Consider the following 25,014-nt stretch of genomic DNA (forward strand, 5'->3'; position numbering starts at 1 on the left):
AAGCATACTCTCACGGTCACTCGAATATGCACGGAGTTTTTCAATTCTTATTCCTACACGCACTTGCACCTTGCTTCATTCCTCGGTTGACTGCAGGCAGCTGCACAAGTGTTCCCCTGGCCTGTGCCCAGGGCACTTTGCAGGACTCTCCACAGCCCCATCTTCTCAAAAGTGCTCTCTGCCGGGGCGTCCCCAGCTTGAGGAGCTTCCATCCATGATGCTCATATTCATGGAGGGGTCCTTTGCAGCGTCCGTGTGAGGGCGGCCTGTGGACTGACTGACACCTTCCTACAAATTCCACTTCCTGATGACCCCAAGCTGCTGGCTATTTAAAAGAAGAGAAAGGAGGAGGGGAAAAGGGAGAGGTATTGAAGAGCATCGCTCATCAAATATTTTGAAGCCCAGTTTTTCTAAAAAATTCGTGGCCGTCTTGCTTCCGGCCTATTCTTGTTTCCAATTGATTTTGGGGTCCCTGGTGAGGGCGCTGTGTTTCCTCCTTGGATGGAGTTTCCACGGAGGACTGCCCTGATATCATACAGATTCAGTATGATGAGAACTGTTCTTCTCCCGACAAAGAGTTCCCAAATGAAAGCATTTATTTCAGGCTTTGTGGTGACCCTAACCAGTAGAGGAGGGTGTGACGGCATTTTATTGGGGGAGGCGGGTGAGGTGCGGGCGGTTAGGAATCCAGATGTGTTTGCAGATGTCTCAGTGGTTAGAGCACGTGCCCTGAGGTCAGGCTGACTCCAGCGCCATCCCAGCCCTGCTCTTGACCGACTTTTATACTGGACGTGCCCAAATCATCTACCTCTCAGGGCCTCGGTCCCCACTCCTGTAACAATAGTTCCTACCACCTTGAGTGACTGTGGTATTAAGTGGGCAAAGTGCGTAAATTGCTTAGTCCAGCGTCTGGCACCTAATAAGCACATGATAACCCTCAGCTTTAGAGTCAAGCAAACCAGCATGGAGCAGCCAAGATGCCTCCTTTGTAAGTGTCCTTATGGACAGGGAAACCTCCCAAGACCTGCCCCCGCTAGCAGATAAATACATTTGCAGATAAATTACCCATAGAATAACATACAAGATGGAAAAATATAAAGAAAAACTCTTGTTTGACAAAGTGCATTGGCAGCCAGGTGCCCAGGACCATCCTTTTTTTTTTTTTTTGTGGTCGCGGGCCTCTCACTGTTGTGGCCTCTCCCGTTGCAGAGCACAGGCTCCGGACGTGCAGGCTCAGCGGGCATGGCTCACAGGCCCAGCCGCTCCGCGGCATGTGGGATCTTCCCGGACCGGGGCCCAAACCCGTGTCCCCTGCATCGGCAGGTGGACTCTCAACCACTGCGCCACCAGGGAAGCCCCCAGGACCATACTTTGTAAATTATAGGTCTCTCATCAAAGTATAACCTAGGGCTGCCATATTGCACAACTCCAGGGTCACCATTCACAACGTAGTCCATGTGGATGGCGCCCACTGAAACTGTGCAGGACATAACCCGCAGGGCCATCTGCAATGCCCTGAAGCAACCGTTGATTAATCCCATAGAGTCTTGGCACCAGGCGTGGGAAATTGAAGTCCCAGAGTCAGGTGTGCCGCCGTGTTGTGGGTTTTGTTGGTTGTTGCCTTTACTCGTGCTTTCTGAGCTCTGGGAAAGGAGGTGTGGAAACAAGTTGTGCTAGTCACAGTGGCGCTGTTCTTACAAGGCAGCTGAGTAAGGAAACCCACGTCACCCGTATGTATCAATCATGTCTTTCTCTGTTCTGAAATACGGCAAAACGGATGGAAATGGCCAGAATGAAAAAGGAAGCCAGGCGCCACAAATGACGTGCCGAGTTGTTCCATGAGGGGGTTGACAGCTCCTTGTCGGCAGCCTCCATCCCCATGACTGCCTGTGTCTGGCCTTCCCTGTAGCCTGCTCTGCCCTGTTCCCAGTCCAGCCAGACTCTCCCACGTGGCTCCTGGATACTGTCTTCTGTCCCTGCAATGTCATGACGTCCTGTTTGCGAGAAGAGCGCCCTCTGTCGGCCAATATTCCTTGCTGCTTTAATGGGGAAGCTCTGCAGAACACAATTGAGGAAGCAAGGGCTTTGGAGTTGGATGGACCCAAGTTGAAATGCCAGCTGCAACTGGCTTTACCTTTCTGAGCTTCAATTTTCAATTTCTGCCAAGGAGCTACTCATTAATCCCAGGTCCCCTTTCCCCCTTCAGTTGTTTTTATAGAGGTCCCTGGGACCACCCCTATCATGGCATAAACTGAGGCTCAAAGAGTTTCAGTGACTTCCCCAAGGTTAGGCATCAATCATATAGATCCAGAGGCAGGATTAAAAGCCGGCTCTCCTGAGTCCCTTGGAGCCTTTTCCTAATAGCACGAAGCATCGTGGGGCCGTGAGAGCCGAGGCAGGTCCTTCACTGCCCAGCGGTTAAGGAAGGTCTTGCAATTCCCAGTCCAACCTGCAATTTCACACGCTGACAGGGGATGATTCATTATGTGGGTAAAAACGAAAGCCACTGATAATAGGAGAAACTGCATTTTCAGTTATCTGGCTTCCTTGCTTGTTTGGCTCCACTAACTTTTTTTTTGGCTACACCAATGCAGGATCTTAGTTCCTCAACCGGGGATCAAACCTGCACCCCCTGCATTGGAAGCGTGGAGTCTTAACCACTGGACGGCCAGGGAAGTCCCTGGCTCCACTAACTTTTTTTCTTTAATTATTTTATTTATTTTATTTATTTATTTTTGGCTGCGTTGGGTCTTCGTTGATGCGCGCGGGCTTTCTCTAGTTGCGGCGAGCGGTGGCTACCCTTCTTTGCAGTGCGCGAGTTTCTCTTTGCGGTGGCTTCTCTTGTTGCGGAGCATGGGCTCTAGGTGCGTGGGTTTCAGTAGTTGTGGCACGCGGGCTCAGTAGTTGTGGCACGCGGGCTCAGTAGTTGTGGCTCGCGGGCTCTAGAGCACAGGCTCAGTAGTTGTGGCCCATGGGCTTAGTTGCTCCGCGGCATGTGGGATCTTCCTGGACCAGGGCTCGAATCCCTGTCCCCTGCATTGGCAGGCGGATTCTTAACCACTGCGCCCCCAGGGAAGTCCACCCACTAACTCTTTACCAGGGATATTGCTGCCGTTCCTGGACAAATTCAGTTGCGCCCTTTCTTCTCCTTTTTTGACGATGGTGATCACACCTGGTGGCTAATGTTTTATGCTCTTTTATTATGGACCAGGACGTGTTCCCAGCATTTCACGTGCACTATCTCACCCACTTCTCACAGACTAAGAAATGGCTGTTGGTATCCCTGTGTCTTACAGACAAGGCACAGAAATGACACACTCGTCAGGGTCCCAGAGACGGAGCAGAGCCGGGAGCCGGACCAGAGTCTGTGTGACGCCGGATCCCAAGGTCTTAACCCAAGGTCGGCACGTTATGGCCCAGGGCCAAGTGCGGTCCATCGCCTGTTTCTGTAAAGTTTCCTGGGAACACAGCCATCCCATTCATTTCAGTATTGCCTGTGTTGTCGGCTACAATGGCAGAGTAAGCTGGGCAGATCCTATGGCCCACAGGGCTGGAAATGCTTACTGTCTGGCTCTACAGAAAACGTTGACCAGCCTCTGCCTGTAACACTATGAAGTCCTGCCTCCTTCATTTGACTTGGTTTCTAAAAGAAGAACTTAAAATAGAGGGGGGAGCTGGGGAGAAAGAACTCACTCAGATTGAGCCTTACTGTGTGCCAGGAAATGTGCTGGTTAATTGCTTAAGTTTACTGAGGAATAAGAAAAAACAGACAAGCTGGAAAACTAAATTTTGAACAGGCTTTTCAATACCTCTTTAAAAAAGAGCTGGAAATATGTGGTTCTAAATATACATACACATATATATGCATTTGCAAATATAGTAATAATATAATTACATTGACATGGATCTGATAAATGTCCTAGACATTAACATATTATATATACAACAGATGCATATTACAAATTTTGCCTGTTTCTTCAACTGGAAAGTTTTCTTTTAAAACTGTGGACTGTTGGGAATTCCCTGGTGGTCCAGTGGTTAGGACTCAGTGCTCTCAGTGCTCTCACTGCTGAGGGCCTGGGTTCAATTCCCGGTCAGGTAACTAAGATCCCACAAGTGCACGGCGAGGCCAAAAAACGAAATAAATGAAACTATGGAATGTCTTCCCTGAGTCACTTTTGAAGCAGAAATTTGGGGTTTGTAGTCTGAAGCCTGCTATAGCTAGAGAACTATTTATCTATCGAAGTTTCTCTAAGCAGCGTTTTACTACTTGTCTTATGATTGGTTCCTTGGTCTTAAATCATTCTTCTCTGGAGATGCTACTTTACTTTTATAAGTTGAAAGGTAAATTTGGTGCATGATGACAGTCTGGTGGGTTTTATTTGAGCATGTCATAACCTTTAAAACAACTTTCACTCTGAGTACATAGTGATGCTTATGCTAAAGTCTCAGTAAGCATACTGTCCAGGAAATTTGATTGTTTGCAAGTGTCATAAAACCAACTAAAACTAGCCTAGGCCCAAAAAAAAAAGCTCATGGAACTGAAAAGGCCAAAAGCTGCAGCTTAGGCCCAGCTGGATCCAGGCGCCCAAATCATGGTCAGGAATCTGACTCTTTCTTCCCTGTTAGCTTCCCAATCTCAGACAGACTCTTGCCTCACCTGTAGGAAAGTGGCCACCAGCAGCCCCAGCACCCTACAAAGTAGCAGTTCCAGGGAAAGAGCCAGCATCTTCATTGACAGTGGCTTGGATCACGTGGCTTCCCCTGAACCAATCACTGAGGCCAGGGCAAGGAATGCTCTGATTGGCCAGGCCTGGGTTATGGTCTCACCCCTGGGGTGGAAGGGTCAGAATTCTATGGACTCAGGATTGTCAGGGAAAGGGTGTCTTCCCTGCAAAAAAATTAAGGTGCCCATCCAGAAGATGGAAGAAATGGATGAGGGGGAGGCAAAAACAAAGAAGATGTCCATGACATTAGGAAGCATTCCTATTGCCTAAGTGGAGCCTTCCTAATGGGATTTGCCACTAGGGATCTGGGAGGAGGAAAATGATGAATAATCCACTTTTCCATTGGAAAAGTCCCAGGCCAGTCTCCAAGGAAGCAGAGTTGCTCATTTCTCTCCTGTGGTGAACTGGTGTGATGAGAAGCTCAGAGTCTGGGCCTTAGTTGTCCATCCCCAAGAAGGGTGGTGTTTCCACGTTCCTGGGACCTCTGAATAGGGCCCGTTGTTGAAGAGGATGTGGCTTTACTGTACCGGGGGTTGAGAAGCCGGCAACTGAGTGAATGACCAGAGAGTATGGTGCCCTTCAGAACAAAGCCTCTTTCTGGTCAAGCTTTGTCATCTCCTACCTGACCTTGTAGGATTTCCTCTACCCTGTGCTCTTACAGGTCCCGTGGGGACTTACTGATGTGATGAGAACTCCTGAGGCTGGGTGTTTCATATCAAAGGCGATTTCCCGAGACCAGTGAAGTGGAGGGCACGGGGCAGCAGACAGCCTCAGGCTCGGCCTCTGCAGCAGAAACTCACACAAAAGGACCCCTGAGGCTGTGTTGTCACCAGATGTCTACAGGCGATGCAGATGACATCGGGGGAGGTGGAGACGGGAGCGCGGGCTGAACCCTTAGCATCCTGCTGAGACAGAACCCAGACTCGGTCAGGAATCGGGCCGCGTCCTGCTTCCTCTGGCAGACCACACCCTTTGTTACCAAATCAGAACCACGTTGCTCCTTCTCTGAACTTAGTTGATGATCATTCATTCATTCATTCATTCCGTCTCTCTATCTGGCAAGACCGAATTGAAGCAGGCCAAGTCTAGGGGTAGCAAAAGCTATTTGCAAAAATCCGGCTGTTTTCTCATTAGATTCTATTTCCCATTTTATGGACTGACCAGGAAGCTGATTAGAACTTGAAAGGAAAGGAAAAACCGTAAGATTGAAGATTTACAAGAAAATGGGAAAATTAGATGGGCCAGATCTCCTTTAACACAGCTGGGAAAAACCCAAACGAATGGCTTTTCTGAACAGCTCAAAGGGACTTAATTCTTTTAAGTTCCAAAACCTAAAAATGATGTATAACTTGGCGGTTCTGTGTTCTAAATGTATAACCCTGATTTCTCACACTGAAGCCCCGTACATGATTTACCCTTTTCTTGGGGACATAGAATTATTACCCGTCTCTGAGTTACGGTGACACCCCGGTAGCTGTTGAGATAAAGGCCATTTGTCCTGGCACCAAGTAGCACCCTCTCCTGGCTTCTGAGATCTACTGGCCATGTTTTCTAGTCTCCATTCTGTCTTTCCAGGTCCATGGCTCCTCCATGCTGCGGTCAGTGTCCCTGCTCGCCACCATCACCCCTACCCCCCAGGCCCTTCCAGACCATGGGAATTAAGCTCCATATCTATGTATGTTAAATTCTTCTGTAAGGAAGCCGGTCTCTTCTCCCTCCTTTATGTATTTACTCACTAATGTATCTATGTCAGTATGGATCCATGTATACTGATTTTACACTTTGAATTATAATCCAATACTCATTAAATATTTCTTCACTCAAATTCTTCCAGCCTTGGCCACTGGGAGCTCTTTCAGATTGCTTGCTGTGTCCTTGAGCATCTCCCCACCTTTTCGTTTTGGGCACTTGCTTACTCTCTGCTGTTACAAGATGCACCAGGCTTAGCATGTGTTTTCCCCATCCCAGCCCCAGAATCAAAGTGCTTTTTATTTACACTCCATTTGCCAACTGTTCAGCTCAGTCAGCGAACACCTACCATGAGTAGCAGGCACTCTGCTGGGTGCCAGCACAGCCAGCAATTGGCTGGTAAATATTTAATGACCAGCTCTCTGGGAAAAGTAAAGTACATGGATGCATAGCATAAGGTTTACTGATATAAAGAATGTGTAGCACAGTCTATCCATGTAACAAGATATACAGTACTCTTTCTTGTAAATTCTATATAGCCAGCTGAGTCTCACAGAATGCTTTCATTGACTTTAGGTGAACTCTTGTATCCATAGCCAATTTCTCATTGCAGTTGACGAATGAGAGAGTTCCCAACCTGAGCACTGGTGGGTATTTTTGAATATTTTGGATTTATGAATAATACAAGTGAAAAAAGAAAGACGTTAGAACTTCACATGTTCATCAGTGACATGAGTGACTTTGTTGCTGCATCAGATAATAATTTTTAAATACTGGAAGAACGTTTCCCCAATTTTTTGCTCTATTCATAACATAACGGCTAAGACACAACATGCTTTTGTATAATCTGCATTGTTAACATTTTCTCCATTACCGTCTTAAGTCTAGGCAATCAACAAAACAAACAAACAAACAAAATCAATCTCTACATGAACCACCATTATTAAACCTATTTATAAAACTTTTTAAAAACCAAGCCCTCATTTATAACATTTCCTGATTTCTACGGTGTAATATGCCCTCCACGGTCAATTTCCAGCTCCCAATGACACATCCCTGAATACAGAGAAGGAAAGAGAGGTGTGGTAACACATTACTATGTAACATTTCCAACAGAAACATATAGTAGAGTGAAATAACCTCAAGAGCATAGGTAATAATAAAATAGAGTAAAATAATTAGGAAGGGGTGACTTTTAAGTTTGTATACCAATTGTTTCTGATATAATTTAATTGTAAATTTATGTAAGTTAATTCTTATTAATGGCTGTGTTTCTCAACCAGTTGGCAAAATTCCTGGACATTTAACAATCAGTTCTCGTGGGCGGGTACCAGCTGGCCCCAGCACTCCTCTGGTACAGCAGTGAACATACCACAGGTCTTCCCGGATGGAGGCTGGGGTCCTCTGAGCTGCTTCCAGGGCGTGGCATGTAGCAGAAAGAATAACACTTCCATAAGACAGTTGTCAGTGTTCCTAGAAAATCCCATTTCTAAGTAGCCCATGCGATGTCTTGTGTTTTTTCACACCATCTAATGTTCATTTCCTTTTTTTAACTTGGAAAATATCCTATCATTCACTAACCAATCGTCTAAGATCCGTTTGTGAGTATGGAAAGCAGGTAATAAATCATGACTTCGAGTAACCTAGAAGTCCTAAGAGCACAGGTATTGGAGTCAAATTGTGTCACCACTTCCTGGCCGTGAGAGGTTGGGCGAGTCATTTAACCTCTCTGAGCTTCAGTTTCTTAATCCACACAATGAGGGGTAAAATGCCTCCTGCAAGATTATTCTGGAGATCAGATGAGACCACATGCATTAAGTGCCCAGCACAGTCTGTGGCACATCTGTGGCTTCTCTACACAGTGGCTCATAGTCGTTGTATTGTCCACAATTACTTACAAATGGCAGAGCACATAACAAGCTCTCCAAGGGCAAGGTCTAAGTTTCCACCTTCTCTGCAGGCTCCAGGGCTTCCTGGCAGAATTCATGTGTACTGTAGGCACTCGATGTGCAAACTACTTCGAAGTTTTTTTAGGGTGTCCCATTCAACTTACACTCTTTTCAGGGTTAGAAGCAGATATTGGGGAAATAGCACAAAGAACAAATAGATAATTTGAAAAAAAAATGGATAGTGATTTCTTGAGTAAATCATTGACCTGTGTTTATTAAAGCTAATATAAATTCAGCCGTGGATGTGGTCATGGTTAATCCAGGTGGTTGACAACCTGCTTTTTTTTTTTTTTTTCGGTACACGGGCCTCTCACTGTTGTGGCCTCTCCCGTTGCGGAGCACAGGCTCCAGATGCGCAGGTTCAGCGGCCATGTCTCACGGGCCTAGCCGCTCTGTGGCATGTGGGATCTTCCCGGACCGGGGCACGAACCCGTGTTCCCTACATCGGCAGGCGGACTCTCAACCACTGCACCACCAGGGAAGCCCCAACCTGCTATTTTAAAGGTAGTATGCAAAAGAAATCAGGAGTATCACATATGCTACCTCAAAAACAAAACAAAAAACCCAACCATGGCAACATACCATATGGTCAGAGAACAGACACAAAGAAAGAGAAAAGGCATTAGCATGTATTTTTAAACTAAAGTTTCTAAAAACAGAGTTGAAGACTTCCCTGGTGACACAGTGGATAAGAATCCACCTGCCAGTGCAGGGGACACAGGTTCGAGCCCTGGTCTGGGAAGATCCCATATGTCGTGGAGGAACTAAGCCCATGCGCCACAACTACTGAGCCTGCGCTCTAGAGCCCACGTGCCACAACTGCTGAGCCCATGTGCCCCAGCTACTGCAGCCCATGCGCCTAGAGCCCACACTCCGAAACAAGAGAAGCCACCACAAGGAGAAGCCTGCACACCACAACAAGAGTAGCCCCCCGCTCGCCGCAACTAAAGAAAGCCTGCACGTAGCAACGAAAACCCAACACAGACAAAAATAAATAGAATTAAATCTAAAATAAATAAATAATAAAAACAAACTTGTTGATAACTGACCTTGACCCCATGCTTCCTGTACAGCCCAGAGCTAGCTTTTAATGTGAGTCTTCTTCTTATGTTTGCTTTTCTCCCTGCCTGTATCGTTGTAGTTGCCAGCAGCAATTTCTGAGAAAACCTTGACCTTCCCTTTGATAAAGCAAGCCGGGAAACTAGAGAAAACCAACTTTAACCATCCAACTAAAGCTACCCTCAACCAACATGCTTCAGAGGAAAAAAAAAAAACTTTATTTTTAAATTTTTAAACCCGAAGAGCTTGGAGTCTCTGCTGCGTTTATACATCTTTGGCTCCTTCCCACTAGGGGCCCTATCGTTCGGGCTCTGTGTGTTGCAAGCAACAGAAACCAGCTCTAGCCAGCCTCAGGGATGGAGCACTTCAGGGTAGCACTCCAGCCAGTGCTCAAAACCAGCTTCCTTATTTTCCCCACCATGTTCACAGCAGCATAGTTATAATAGCCATGAGGTAGAAACCACCCAAGTGCCCATGACGCTTAATGGATAAAAAAAATACACTCTAAACTGTATGGTGGAATATTATTTAGCCTTAAAAATGAAGGAAGGGCTTCCCTGGTGGCGCAGTGGTTGAGAGTCCGCCTGCCGATGCAGGGGACACGGGTTCATGCCCCAGTCCGGGAGGATCCCGCATGCCGCGGAGCGGCCGGGCCCGTGAGCCATGGCCGCTGAGCCTGCGCGTCCGGAGCCTGTGCTCCACAACGAGAGAGGCCACAGCAGTGAGAGGCCCGCCTACCACACACACAAAAAAATAATAAAATAAAAGAAGGAAATTCTGACATGTTACAACATGGATGAACCTTGAGGGCACTATGCTAAGTGAAATACGCCAGTCACAAAAAGACAGGTACCATGTGATTTCACTTATTTGAGGTACTTGGTACTTAGAGTAGTCCAATTCATAGAGACAGAATGTTGGTCACCACGGGCTGGGTGGCGGTGGGAATGGGGAGTTGTTGTCTAATGGTTAATAGAGTTTACGTTTTGCAAGACGAAAAAGTTCTGGAGATCCATCTCACAGAAATGTGACTATACATAACACCACTGAACTGTATACTTTAAAATGGCTAAGATGATAAATTTTATGTTGCAGGTTATTTACCACAATTTGAAAAATAAATAAACAGCTTCCCTCTCTCCATGTCTGGGCTCCACTCCCTCATGCTGGCTGCATTCTGAAGTCCCACCAGGTCACTCCAGATCCTGGTGTCCAGCCAAGTCTTCTTGGGTCTCCTTGGCTCTGATTGCATCACTTGCCCCACCACTGAACCAATCAGTATGTCCAGGGAGTGTGATTGGTTGAGTGCTTAGCCCCACCCACAGCAATGGGCCGACAGATTGGGAGGGAGATTCCTGGAATTTCCAGAAGAGCCAGGTGGGTTGCGGCCTGTACACTACGGCAGTGAACCACTTGAGTCATGAGATATGAGCACTCCCTTTAGCACCCTGGCAGTTAGTGGGCAGTGAGGCACATCTACCTGAGCATCCCAGCACAAAAGGGAATTCCTCCACACTACCCGTGGTCTCTCGATTTGTTTTCTATCAGGCGGGGGTAAAACATATTCAAATTTCCCCCTTCCCACCTTCAGCCCTTTCATTCGATAAATCTTTATTAAATCGATGAGGAAAGGTTGTAGGAATGATTGAGGCAAGACAGCCCCAGAGGAGAGGACGGGAAGGGATCGGATGGATGGAGAAGTGAGTGCAAGGCAGGAGCAGGACACCTCAGCTTCTGAAAGGAGAAAAAGGAAGAAAGCTTAGGTGGAGACCGAGGTGCCCACAGTGGAGAGAAATTCGAATCTTCACATAAGGTAACAGAGTTCTGGAACACTGCCAAGTCCGTTCCTGAAACAGGTTTCAACGGGGCCAGTGTCATCATAAATGCTGGGCCAGGTGTCGCCAGACAATTGGAGTTTGATTTTCCCAAACAGTGTTCTCCCTGACTCCAAAAAAGTCTTCAGGGGAATTCACCAGATTCTTGACTTGGCTGGGAAAGACTGTAGCTAAAAGACTGGTTTGGGAACCTGAGTGAGTGGAGAACCTTCCTCTTGAATACAATCCAGCTGGAGCTATAGGAAGTTCTGTCTGCCAGTGCTCCTATTTCGGAAGCATTCTGTCCTGTTTGTCATTATGTGTCTGCAGTCTGCAGAAAGAGAAACGTGACCGCCACAGGCGGCAAACCTTTGAACTTAGCTTCTTACTTGAAAAGTGTGTTTTTTTCTGCCAAGAGACTGGGGGTGGGGTTGGGACAGAGAAGGGAGAGAGAGACAGAGAGGGAAAGAGCTTTCCAGAACCCCAGTCCCACCACCCTCTCCACCACCACCTGAGCTTGGTGAAGTCCTTAAACTCTCCAAGCCTCATTTGTAAGCTAGGAATAAGGAGAGCTCCTCCCCTTCAGGGCTATGGTGAGAAATCGGTGAGTAATTACAATAAATGGTAGCATTCACGATGTCACGGTTTAACCACTAGGCTCGGGGAGGGACGGCCACAACAGCATTAACCAAGACAAAGCCAGGTGTCAGCACCTCTCAGCATTTGCTTCTCCTGGTGTAGATGGATTTTGATGTGCTCTCTAATGAAAGTAGATAGAGACATCTTCCGCCGGGTCAGATGAAAAAAGGTTCCCTCGATAGATATTTATGGAGCGTCTGCCAAGAATCAGATGTGGCAGATGTTGAGGATCACAGGCTAATGAGCCAGCTGGGTTTCGAGCCAGTTGGGGTGCCTGCCACCCCAGAGCTCTCGGCTTCGGGGGAAGAGGTGGAATGGGAGTGCCAGGGAGACACACAGTGTGGATGTGTGTGTCCTGGAGAGCTGGGCTTGAATCTCGGAGATGTGTTCATTCATTCTTTCAACCAATATTTAAGGACCTACTGTGTATGTGCCAAGGGTTTATTCTAGGAGCTGAGGATACGGTGCTGAGCAAGGTAGACAAAAAGCTGTCAGCCTCTCAGAGCTCAGAGGTGGCGTTGTACCAGCTCAGACGCTCACTGCCAAATCTGTGGTCCTGGGAAAGTCAGTAGGTCTTGCTCAGCCTCAGGCTCATCACAGAGCATCAGGGGTATTAAATGAGGTAATGCATGTGAATCTCTTGACTGGGTGCCTGGCACGAAGGCTGCACCCAATAAATGGTGGTGCGATAGTGTGCAAGGTGACCCATGGTGGGGACCGCCATCCCAAATTTGGGGAGAGTGTGGGAGGGATTCTTGGGAGAAGTGACTTATACGCCAAAATCTAGGGCAGCAATTATGTCGCCGGGACAGAAAGGTGAAGACCACCCCAGCTGCTCGTAACCTCCCCTGACCCTCTTGTCTGCCCCTGCAGGTCTCCTTCCCATGGGTGAGGGGCCCAGCACCTTGGCCAAGGCCACAGCCACCTTGGGCCACCCAGGAACTGAACCAGTCACCCTCACCAACACAGACCCCCTTCTACCCGGGCATCTGGACAGCGCCAGTGCAGAGGAGCTGGTCGCAGGGGTCCCCCGAGCCCCCCATGGTCCCACCAGCCTCCCACAGGCGGCCCGTGAGTGCCAGCGAGAAGATGTTCTCCTTCAAGGTGGACAGAGCCGCCCACAGCGTTCCCATCATCAGGCAAGGTACTCATGGGCGGTTCCTTGGCGGCTTAGGGGAGGGGCTTTTGCTAGGAGGATGGGTCTCAGTTTCTGCTTTCCCCTTTTTTTAAAAATTTTTATTGAGGTGCAGTTGATTTACAGTGTTGTGTTAGTTTCAGGTATGCAGCACACTGAATCTGTTCAACATATACATGTATCCACTCTTTTTGAGCTTCTTTTCCCATATAGACCATTACAGAGTATTGAGGAGAGTTCCATGTGCTATCCAGTAGGTCCTTCTTAGTTATCTCTTTTATGTATAGTATTGTGTATGTCAATCCCTCTCTTCCAATTTATCCCTCCCCCCTCTTATTCCCGGTAACCATAAGTTTATTTTCTACATCTGTAACTCTATCTCTGTTTTGTAGATAAGTTCATTTGTACCTTTTTTTAGATTCCACATATAAGCAATATGGTATGATATTTGTCTTCCTCTGGCTTTTGCTTATGTTCTCTGGTTCTGAAGTAGAACATAATCAAATGTGAAAAAATTGGGATAAGCAGAAAGTTAGAAAACAGTAAAAGATAAGCTGTCACCCTTATCACCAGAATTCTCCCTGTTGACTTTTTGGTACAAACTCCTCCAAGACTGTGCTCTGCCCATCTGCACACGTCAGTACCTCTGTGGTGAGTGTGTGTGTGTGTGTGTGTGTGTGTGTGTTTGTACATATATATGAATATATATGAATTTGTATCAGAATCTAAATTTATATACTTCAACTCAGATGTACAGACATATTGGTAACTGAAATCCCTCTTGCCTTAGGAGGTTTTTAAATATTTTATTACCATTTTACAGGTAAGAGGAGACTGAGGCTTATGGAGAAAATTATTTCTCCGGAGGTTATGTATTCAATCTAATCTAAAATAACGCTTTTCGGTCAAATTTAAGGCTGGTTATCTCAGTGACTGTCACTCACAGCCTGGTCACTTTGGGGACACACAGCCATCAGGGTTTCCTTCTCCCGCCTCCCCCCTAGAAGGCCTCATGGCACTTGGGGAGGAGACTTCCTGTCTGTCACCATCCTCTTGGCCTTGCCAGGCTTACTGGCAGAGTAGCTGGGTCGACTTAGTCCCTGGCATGATTCCCAGGTTTCTTCTGTGGCCACTGGTGTGAAGGTTCCATTCTCTGTTTTCTGTGTCCCAGCCCCAGACCCCTCTGAGTCCCCAGGTCTCTCGATGCCTCCACACCCTTCCCTGGTCTCACTCAGGACCACTCACCTAGTCACTTCCCTCAGCCATTCAAATAATAGTTATTATTCTGAAATAAACAGACTAAGGAGCAAATGAAAGGTATCTCTGCAGTTTACATCATCATCATCATCATCTAAGGAACGCTCATGTACCAACCACCCAAGTTAAGAAATTACTCAGCCATTTCCCCCCAGCATTTTTTTTAATTTAATCTTATTTATTTCTTTATTTATGGCTGTGTTGGGTCTTCACTTCTGTGCGAGGGCTTTCTCCAGCTGCGGCGAGCAGGGGCCACTCTTCATCGCGGTGCGCGGGCCTCTAACCATCGCGGCCTCTCTTGTTGCGGAGCACAAGTTCCAGCCGCGCAGGCTCAGTAGTTGTGGCTCACGGGTCCAGCTGCTCCGTGGCATGTGGGATCTTCCCAGACCAGGGTTCGAACCTGTGTCCCCTGCATTGGCAGGCAGACTCTCAAACACTGCGCCACCAGGGAAGCCCCCCACCAGCATTTTAATGTGAAAACTTTCAAACATACAGCAAAGCAAAAAGAATTTTACAGAGACAGCTCTCCTCCTAATTCTACCGCTACCACTTTGCTGTACTCTTTATTACATTTCTGTCTACCCATCCTTCTTGTCCTGCATTAATCCATCTTATTTTTTGGATGCATTTCAAAATAAATAGCACACATCTGTAGTCCTCCCCCTAAATGTTTTAGCACATATACCATTAACTAGAACTCAACATTTTTTGTCTCCTTCATGTAAAATGAACACAGAATGTGTATTAGTTATCATGAATGCATAACGAATTCTCCCCAAACGTAGTAGCCTAAAGCAAAATCAAACATGTGTTATCATCTATACGGTTTCTGTGGGGTCAGGAATTTGGCAGCAGCTTAGCAGGACGGCTGTGGCTCAGGGTCCCTCGTAAGGCTGCAGTCATCTGAAGGCTTGACCTGGGCCAGAGGATCCACTTCGAACACGGCTGCTCACATGGGTGTCAGCAGGAGGCCCCGGTTCCTCACCACATGGGCCTCCCCAGAGAGTGGCTCGAGCGTTCTCATGACACGGCAGCTGCTCCTCCTGAGCAAGTGATCCTGGAGGACAAGATGGAAATGGCAACATCTCTTGTGACTAAGCCTCAGAAGTCATGCTCTGTCATTGTTGCAATATCCTGAGGGTTACCCAGGGCGTCACCCTCCAGTGTGCGAGAAGACTACACACAGGCCTGAAGACCAGGAGGCGGGGATTATCAGCAGTCATCTTGGAGGCCGGCTACCACAGCCTGCCCTCGGGTCCTCAATGATTCACACTCCTCCTCCTCTCTCCCGAGGCCCCCCAAAATCTCACCCCAGTAACAGCATCGGCTCAAATTCCAGAATCTCGTCTAAATCAAGTCCAGGTACAGATGGGGCTCATGGGTGTAGTACGTTACGTTCAGCTCATCAAGTTCAAGTACTACTTCCAGAAATCTGAAGACCTCTGAACAAAGGGTCTGTCCCTCACACACCCAGCACATATTGGTGGGACAGACATAGCATCACTGCTACATACACTCCTCTTGTTCCAAAAGAAGAAAAACAGGAAACACACAGGAGTCCCTGGCCCAAAGCAGTTCTGAAGTCCAGCTGGGAAAATATCGGCAGTTCCTTGCCTGGGCTTCAGTCCAACTCTTACCCAGAAATGACTTTCCAGGGCTCTTGGCTCTGCCCCTGGTCCGTGAGTTCCGCCTTCTGAGTCGTCCTCCCTTTCCTATGAAAGGTGTCCCATGGATGTGGCTGCATAGTTTTATAGCCTGCTTCCTGCCTGTAGAAGCTTGGGGGTCCAGACGCTTCTTTGACTTTTGTGGGTCTCTGTCAGTCTGAGTTGGCAGTGCTTCTTATTGGGGTTCATCCTATCAGGCAAAAACCACGCCCACAGACTTTTTTGTCACAAGCCCTTCCACCATGGGCTTCTGCAAAGACTGACAAAGGACAGAAGCTTCTTAGAAGCCCAGTTCTTTGACCGAAGGGTTCTCTTGGACACTGCCCTGGATCTGTATTCTTAACAAAGGATTTTACAACCACACCCTCAGCTTCTTCTCTGGACTGTGTTTTCTTGAGAGTGCCCTTGATTTGATCTTTGCCCAGAACCTGTTTCTTACATTTCATTTGCCACCTGGAGAGGCAGGGAATTTTCAAGCCCAGAACATTGCCCTGATTTAACAGCCCTTCCTTTAACTGTCTCTCCCCCTCACATTTCACTATAAGTAGCAAGAAGTAACCAGGCAGCACCTTCCAAGACTCTGTCTGGGACTCTCTTTAGCTTGACCACTCAGCCTCATCACAAACATTTTCTACCTTCCTCATGACCACAGGCAACGTGTTAGGAAACCTTCTGCCACCACCTAACAAGGATCCCTTAACCCCAGTAACATTTTCCTCACTTTCCTGAAACCCTTCCCTCACTGCCTCCTCAAACGCCATCGGGCTTCTACTAAGACTATTCACGCTTTCTCAAAGACTCTTGGCCAAAGTCCTCCAGCTTCTGGCTACTGTTCCATCCCAAACCACTCCACATTGTAGGGTTTTTGTTAAATTTTGCACCACTCCTGGTGCCCAAACCTGTATTTGCTACTTATTGTTGCATAACAAATTACTGCAGGATGTAATGGCCTAAAACAACAGTAAACATTTATTATCTCCTAGTTTCTCTGAGTCAGGAAGTTGGGAATGGCTTCGCTGGGGGATTCTTGCTCAGGCTTGTCCATGAGGTGGCAGTCATGGTGGTGGCTGGGCTGTGGTCCTCTGGGGGCTTGTCTGGGGCTGGAGGACCCACCTCTAGGATGGTTTACTCCCATGGCTTTTGGTAAGAGGCCTCAGTTCTTCACTAAGTGCACCTCTCCATACGTTGCTTGAGCATCCTCAAGCTGCCAGCTCCTCCAGACAGGTGGTCCTAGCGAGTGAGGCAGAAGCTGCAATGTCTTTTAGGATCTAACCTCAGGAATCAAACTGTGTCATTTCTGCAATATCCTTGGTTACATAGAGAAGCTTTGTTACGGACTGAATTGCATTCCCCCAAAATGCATATGCTGAGGCCTCAATCCCAATATCGCAGAATGTGACCCTATTTGGAGATAGTGTATTGAAATAGATGAGTAAGTTAAAATGAGATGATTGGGTGGGCCCTAATCCAAGGGCTGGTGTCCTTGTAAGAAGAGAGAGAGAGACGCCAGGGATGCACGTGCACAGAGAAAAGGGCATGTGAGGACACAGCAGGAAGGTGGCCGTCTGCAAGCCAAGGAGAGAGGCCTAACCCTGCCCACACCTTGATCTTGGACTTCCAGCCTCCAGAACTGTGAGAAAATGAATTTCTTTTGTTAAGACCTCCTGTGGTGTTTTGTTATGGCAGCCCCAGCTAATTAATATAAAGTCCATCCAGTATTGGAGAGGATGATGCAAGGGTCTGAATACCAGGAGACAAGAATCAGTGGGGCCATCTTGGAGACTGGCTACCACACCCTGAAAGGTGTTAGACCTTGAATGTGCTCACTGAGTTGTGCCAGTCGTGCACAACTATGTAACCCAAATTCCTATCAAGATATAGAACATTACCATCACCCCAGAAAGTTCCCTCATGTCCCTCCCCAGTCAATTCCCAGCCCCAGGCCCCAGAGGCACCCACTCTTCTGAATTCTTTTCCCGCCATGGATTAGATATTCCTGTTCTAGAATCTCAAGTACACAGAACCATGTAGTACATGTTCCTTTGTGGAAGGCTTTTTTCACTCAGCATAGTATTTCTGAGATTCATTCATTTTGTTGTATGCATCATGTTCTGTCTTATGAACATATATACAGGGTTTTTGGGTTTTTTTTTTAATGTGTCCTTTGGACACATGGCACATGGGCTGTTTCTTTTCTTTTTTTCACTCTGCCATTTAAATTTTTCCACTGTAATCACCGGTTTCTCCAGTGCCATGCTGAACTTGGGGCTTCTCTGAAGGACTTGGATTCGCCCTGGAGAAATGAAGGATGAGTCGTATGGCTTAGAGTCCCTCACATCTACCTGGGCTCTATCTCCTCAGCCTCTCAGCCAGGTCTCATGTTTCCAAACGTTTGCCCTCGTTCCCCTGACACTCTTGCCATCCTCAGAAAAGGACTTTCATCTTCCCGTGTCATGGGGAGTTCCTTTGTGTCTGGGCCTCTCTACTCCACGCTTTAGAGAAAACTCTGTGCTCCAGTCCTCCATGCTGCCTCTTGACAGAAAACACCTCTTTTTAAGGGTTCCGAGAAAGCTCTTTCCTCTCTTAGCAAAGCTGGGCTCTTCCAATTAAATTGGTTTACTGTTAGACTGTCACCTTGCTTTAGACTTGAAAAATTCTATTTGAAAACCCAAAGCCAAGGATTTATTTACTGCAGATCAGGTCAGGGTTTCTCAATCTTGGCACAGTGACAGGTGGGTCGCATAACTCCTTGTTGAAGGATCTGTCCTGTCCACTGTCGAATGTTTAGCAGCATCCTTGACTCCTACCCACCAGAGATACCAGTAGCAACACCACCACCACCAACCGCCCTAACTGTGGTACTCAAAAATGTCTCCAGACATTGTCAAAAATCAAAACATCATTTTGCCTGGGGGAAAAATCACCCTGTTCTAGTTAATACTCATCCTTCCTTTACCACAAGGCAATAAAACGTCAGCTCCAAGGCCAAATCTTAATGGCAAGAGCTCATGGGAGGTGGGGAAGAATTACTGAGAAAAGAAAATATGTGGAGTGACTTATTAAAATAGCATCTTGATTCATATATATATATAATTTTTTTTCCCAATAATGGGATCATATGAACCTAACATAGGTAACCTTTTTTTTCTTTTTTTGGCCGTGCCGCTCAGCTTGCAGGATCTTTGTTCCCCAGCCAGGGATGGAACCTGTGCCCCCTGCAGTGGAAGCACAGAATCCTAATCACTGGACTGCCAAGGAATTCCCTACCTGATTTTTAAAATTCAATAATATGTCATAAACATCTTCCCACTTCAATACATTGACTACATAGTGGTTAAAAGCATAGGCTCTGAATCCAACAAACTTAGGTTCATCCCTTGACTCTACCACTTACCAGCTGTGTGTCCTTGAGCAGGTGACTTGACGTCTCTGTGCCTCATATCTCTCACGTATAAAATGGAGATGGGAATAATAATGCCTATCTCACTGGGTTGTTATGAAGACGAAATCGTATCCTGCCTGTAAGTGCTGAGCACAGCGCCTGGTGCATAGCGAACATTCAGTAAATATTAAAATATTTAATATTTTAATATTTAAATTTTAAATTTTACAATCTTAATAATTTATATATTTAAAAATTTTAATATTTAAATTTTAAATATTAAAATTTAAAAATTTAGTTATTACCTAACCATGATTGTTATTTAACTTTTATTTACAACTTACAATGTCTGAAAGACACAGTTAAGGTGCACACATACTGCCCCTGCTGCAGACTGGTGATTATTGGAGCGCACCAGGACAGCTGGGGGTTGTTAAAATATTAAAGTAACTCCCCTGCCTTTTGGCCAACAGCTCATGCCCGAAAATTCTTAAAGTGCCTGCGTCCCCATATCCGCCGTCCCACCGCCCCAGCCCTCCCGACTCTCCCTGGGGCTTCTCCCCACTGGGACCTCCGAAGGATCCAGCATCTAGAGTTAAGCCGGTTTGGTCATACATGGCCCTTAGGTTCTTTTTGATAAATAACAGTAGCCGGTAAAGAGGTTTGGGGCAGGTGAGGGGTAACTGCTCCCGCACCTCCCTGCCTGGGTGTAAGGAAAGCAAGTCTCAGAGCAAATTCTAGCCCCACAAAGACTTTGAGTAAACACACCTTCCCCAGTAAAGGAACCCCCATCGATCAGCCTGTTCTGTAAGTTTGATGAAGTCCCCCCTCCGGCCATCATCTTGCAGGGAAGCGTCCCTCAAGACAGCCACGACAGGGTCGCAGAGGCAGCCGGAGTCACCCCTAGAGATGGCATCAGACGCCAGAACTCTAAGCTGAGACTGGACAGGGGCCCAGTTAGGGTCAGACCCCGAGGCCCTCCCTGGGGACACAGGCCAGGCAGTACCTTCCTCCAGTGGGAGCCGATTTCTTGAGGAATATGAAAACAGATGAAATCTTCCTCCTGAAAACTCAGTTTCCAAATTGAGATGCGCAATCAGTGTAAAATAAACCCCAGATTTCAAAGGCTTCATGCCTCGAAGAAAAAGAATATAAAATATCTCCATATTTTTTGTCGATTACATGTTGAAATGATGCTTTTTAATGTATTGGGTTAAATAAAATTGATCATTAAAAAATTCCTCTCTTCTTTTTACCTTTTTCACGTGACTACTAGAAAATTGAAAATTGCATTCTGTAGCTCCCATCATTTCTCTATCAGGCACTGCTGCTGTAGTCAGTTAGGACTTTGCTGCTCAGGATCCAAGAGAGTCAGATGGGGGCAGTGAGCTTCAAATAAAAGTTTTCTAATCATGGACCTAGTTGGGGAGGTGGAGGGAGAGAAAATGGGCAGCTGCTGAAGTTCCAGGCCCTTCTGTTCCTCGCGCCCCAGGGAACACTGTGGCCAGGGCTGCTCATTCAACACGCAAGGCTGTGCATTCTCTGGGCACCACAGGCCATCAGCTATGTCCACTAGAGGTTCTGGGGTCCACAAAGAGGTTTGAGACCTGGCTGGGGGGCAGGAATCTTTGACTCTAAAATGCATAAATAAAAAAGGCAGAAGCAAAATGAATAGATGATGAATGTCCACAAACATGACAGTGCCTGCTTCATCCATCATTGATGTTAAGACTCATGAAAGTTCCATCACCACTGAGAACAATTTGTTCAGCTTCTCACTTCACAGGAAGATAAGAATGTGCAGTGACTGTCCAGAAACCATAGTCACTTGGAAATTTAAAATACGCTGCTTGGGCCCAAGTGATCTCACACGTAGAATTATAGAAATCTTTACAAACGTTTCTACACCAATAAAAAGAAATGTATTCAGTGTTGATGTGAGTGAATTGCGAGATGTCTGATGTGATACAGAGTGGGGCCCCCAAACACAATGCCATAATCCCTGAAAGTCATATAAAAAGGCCTTGTAATACTGGGGTAAATAAGAAAAAATATAGGAAAGCTTAAATGGCTGTCAAGTGGATCCTAGTTAAACACGTTTGGCACACTTGTACAATGGACCCCAATGCTACCCTTGAAAAGAACCCAGTACAGCCTCAAATACTGACATGGGAAGATGTTTTTGATATTGTTAGCTGAAAAGTAAGCTGGATAAGCATCTCTGACATGTAAATGCATTTTTGTTTTTTGAAAAGATATGGCTGCAATAAAACAAACATAGCTAATGTTTAGTGCTAAATGCTCTACTTGAGGGGTCAGCAAACTTTTCCTGTAAAGAGCCAGATAGTAAATACTTTAGTACTTGTGGGTCACATGGTCCCTGCTGCAACTACTCAGCTCTGCCTTTGTACCTGGAAAGCAGCCATAAATAATATGTAGATGATCACTGTGGCTATGTTGCAATAAAACTTTATTTACAAAAATAGGCAGAAGGCCAGATTTGGCCACAGGGCCATAGTTTGCCAACCCCTGCTCTATATCATTATTCTATTTAATCTCCAGATAGCCCTTTATAACAGAGACTATCAGGGATCCTGAATTATGTATGTGGAAACGAAGGCTTAGAGAGAGCAAATGACTTGCCCAAGGTCCTCAGCTCTTATGCAGCATAGAAAAAAGTCTGGAAAGAGACACACCACAGTGCATCAGTGCAGTTAACGCTGGGGAAGAGAAATGAGGCAGCTCTTACCCTTTCCAGTCCTCCTGTAATGCTTTCAGTGCATAAGTCTCATGAATGTGAAGGTTAATCTGAAAATATTTTTTAAGACTTTGGGGAAACTCACTGTCTCCTCTGCCTTCTCTGTTGACCTTGTGTGTTAGTGTGGACCAACGCTGCGGAACTGTCGGAACAATCAGTGGCCGAGGAAAGTCCTGGGACAGGGCCCTACAGAGAAATTTTTGTGGACCAGGACCTGTCCCAGCACGATAAGGTGAGGGGTCTTGGGGAAGCACAGAGCTACAGCAGCAAGAGGGACCATGGAGAGATTGCCACTGCCTCTTGTTCTCTGTGTCTCAAGGACTGTCCCTTTTTCCTACTTCCAAGAAACCACCTCTTCCTCCCAAGACATTCAGCCAGGTTTGGCCACTGCTCACTTTATCCCAAATAACATCTACAACTACAAGGTACTGAGCACCTACTCTGTGCTGGGCCATGTCCTGTACACTTGACATTTATTAGCTCGTTAATCTTCACCATCTTCAAAAAAGATTGCATCACCCTCACTTTGCAGATGAGGAAACTGAATCTCAGAGAGGTTCAGTAATGTGTTCAAGGCTGCCCAGTGCAAGGAGCAGTGTTAGGATTCAAAGCGAGGTCTGGTTAGCTTCTCAGCGGGTACTTCTAACTCCCACACAGTAATCACTTGGTCAACCTTCAGTGATGGAACAGTGATGCAAAAACACGTTCCTTGCAGGAGGACGTGAGCCCTGAAGTCAGGGAGGCGTGGGCCGAGAGACTCATTAAAGAACCAGAGAGGTTTAAAGCAGGGATGCGATCAGAACAGGTGGATTCAAGCCATCCTGGGAAGGGCCCAGGTCAATTTCTCCCCACTTAGACACAACTCGAAAGTTACTCTAAAAGAAGGAGTCTATAATATCTCGCTTTCCTTCAGGGCCAGGGCCTGCTCCTGCAGCAATTCTCAGAGTTTGTGAGGAGCAGACCTACCTGGGGTTCTTGTCAGACACGGAAATCCAAACCTTCAGGAGGCAGGGGGTTCCAACCCAGGCATCCTGGGACCAGACTCTGAAAAATGTTGCAGAAAGGCGAGAAGCCACACTCAGATTCTGTATTTATCGCTGTGTAACAAGCCATCCCAAAACTTAGCGGCTTCCAACAGCAATTCATTATTCCCCAGAATCTATGGGTTGACCTGGAAGGTTCCTTTGCTCGTGTCCCCTGGCCTCACTCATGCGGCCTCAGTAAGCTGCTGGCTTGGCCAGGCTGGTGGTCGGTCTCCATTGGCCTCCTTCCCACATCTAGGGCCTCAGCCAGGACGCCTGGACTGGTGCGCCCCTTTGTGCATGTGCCTTTTCATCACAGCACGGTGGTCTCGGGGTTCCCAGGGGGCCAGAGCAGAAGCTGCACAGCCTGTAAGAACTTGCCTGGAGATCATGCAGCATCACTTCCACTCCATTCCGTTGGTTAAAGCTAGTCACGGGGCCAGCCCAGACTAGAGGGTGGGGAAATAGACTGGATGGCAAAACTGCAAAGTATTTGTAGCCATTTTTCAACCTGCCTCAATTTTAACTTGGAAATATAGTGCAACCACTATAATTTTTTCTATTTATAGAAAATTTTTATAAGCCATTTATCATTTTTTCTATTTATAATAGAAATAATTCTTTCTCTTGATAAGTCGTTTATACCCTGACTTGCCAGGACTCCTTCAAGTGACAATAAACAAATTAGCTTGAGGGGGAGCATTGATTAGCTCATCTTATTGGAAAATTTAAAGGGCCACTAGCTTCAGGTATGGCTAGATCCAGGAGCTTGAATAATGTCATCAGAACACCTCCCCACTACCAACTTCTCCCCTCTGTTTCCCTCAGTGTCTGGCTTTCTTCATAAGGCTGGCTTTGTGTGTTAGAAAAGACAAACTCAGGCAAACATGCCTACATGATCCAAAAGAAGGCAAGATCCTCTCCCTCTGTAATCGATGTGTGAAATCTCTGATTGACCAGCTTGGGCCACATGCACATGGGGAGGTGGGACAGGAAGGAGCAGGGCACATGACTGACAGTCCTACCCAGACCAAATGGAAGGAGGAACACTCCCTCCAAGAAGGGCAAGGGGACCCTCAGCAGGAAAGCAGAACCCACAGCTGTCCACTGCCCTCTGCAAACTTCTTATATTCCAGCACTGGCACGGGGCCTGGCACTTAGTTGCTGCCCGATGAATGTTTGTTGCATGAAAAATGAATAAGCACCTGGCTGATCATAACAGGGTGAAACAGGGGAAACTGCCCAGGAGTAGGGAATATGTCTGATGCTCTCTCTTGAAGTTTTGCCACCAACTTTCACAAGGACCCAAAGGAAGGCCCCTGGCAGCAGCTGGCTGTGTCAGACAGGCTTTCTCATGAGCGAGACCCTGTCCTTCCCCAGGTCACGGAGCTAGCAGGTCGTGAGGCTGACTGCACGGCTCTCCTGGGAATGAGCTGGCCCAGAAATTGCCCGTTTACCTCCTCCTGCGACTGCTTTGGAAAAGGCCTCTGGGGAATTTCTTCTTCTTCTTCTTCTTCTTCAGTTTTTCTGACATTTTATTGATAACGTCTGGTGAGAAGTTTGGGGGAATTTTTTTTTCCTTTTTTGGAAAACCTAACCAATTCTTTGGCTGCAGAGCTTTATCACTGGAGAGATGGAGGACAGGGTTAATTATACCTGTGGGTACAGTCTACCAGCAATTTTGTTTTTCCAGCCAAAAGTTTACATGAGCCCATGCAAATAAATCAGTATTCCTGTCTCATTTACTTTCCAGATTGAGTTACCTGGAAAAAATTCATACATGAATAGCCAAAAGAGGCAGGAAATATTAGAAGAGAGGAAAGGGAAAACAAATAGTTCAGAATGTTTTAAGTTAAAACAAATAACCCTCATTATAGGCAGAATGTGGTCAAACAGAATGTTGTTTTCCTAACTACCTT

At 46.7% G+C, this 25,014-nt stretch overlaps 1 protein-coding gene across 1 annotated transcript in view; it reads left to right on the plus strand.

Moving 5' to 3' along the window:
• Positions 1-25,014, plus strand: part of LOC308609814 (forkhead-associated domain-containing protein 1-like) — a gene marked incomplete at its 3' end in the record, with an annotated part of 77,593 nt that overhangs the window by 23,495 nt on the left and 29,084 nt on the right. The window contains exons 3-4 of the mRNA XM_081259114.1: positions 12,751-13,021; positions 22,196-22,305. Of these exons, the coding sequence (XP_081115240.1) occupies positions 12,751-13,021; positions 22,196-22,305 (381 nt within the window). The remainder of the gene's footprint in view (positions 1-12,750; positions 13,022-22,195; positions 22,306-25,014) is intronic.

The sequence above is a fragment of the Mesoplodon bidens genome (genome assembly GCF_964165515.1).
Source record: "Mesoplodon bidens genome assembly, contig: HAP1_SCAFFOLD_103, whole genome shotgun sequence".
NCBI lineage: Eukaryota > Metazoa > Chordata > Mammalia > Artiodactyla > Ziphiidae > Mesoplodon > Mesoplodon bidens.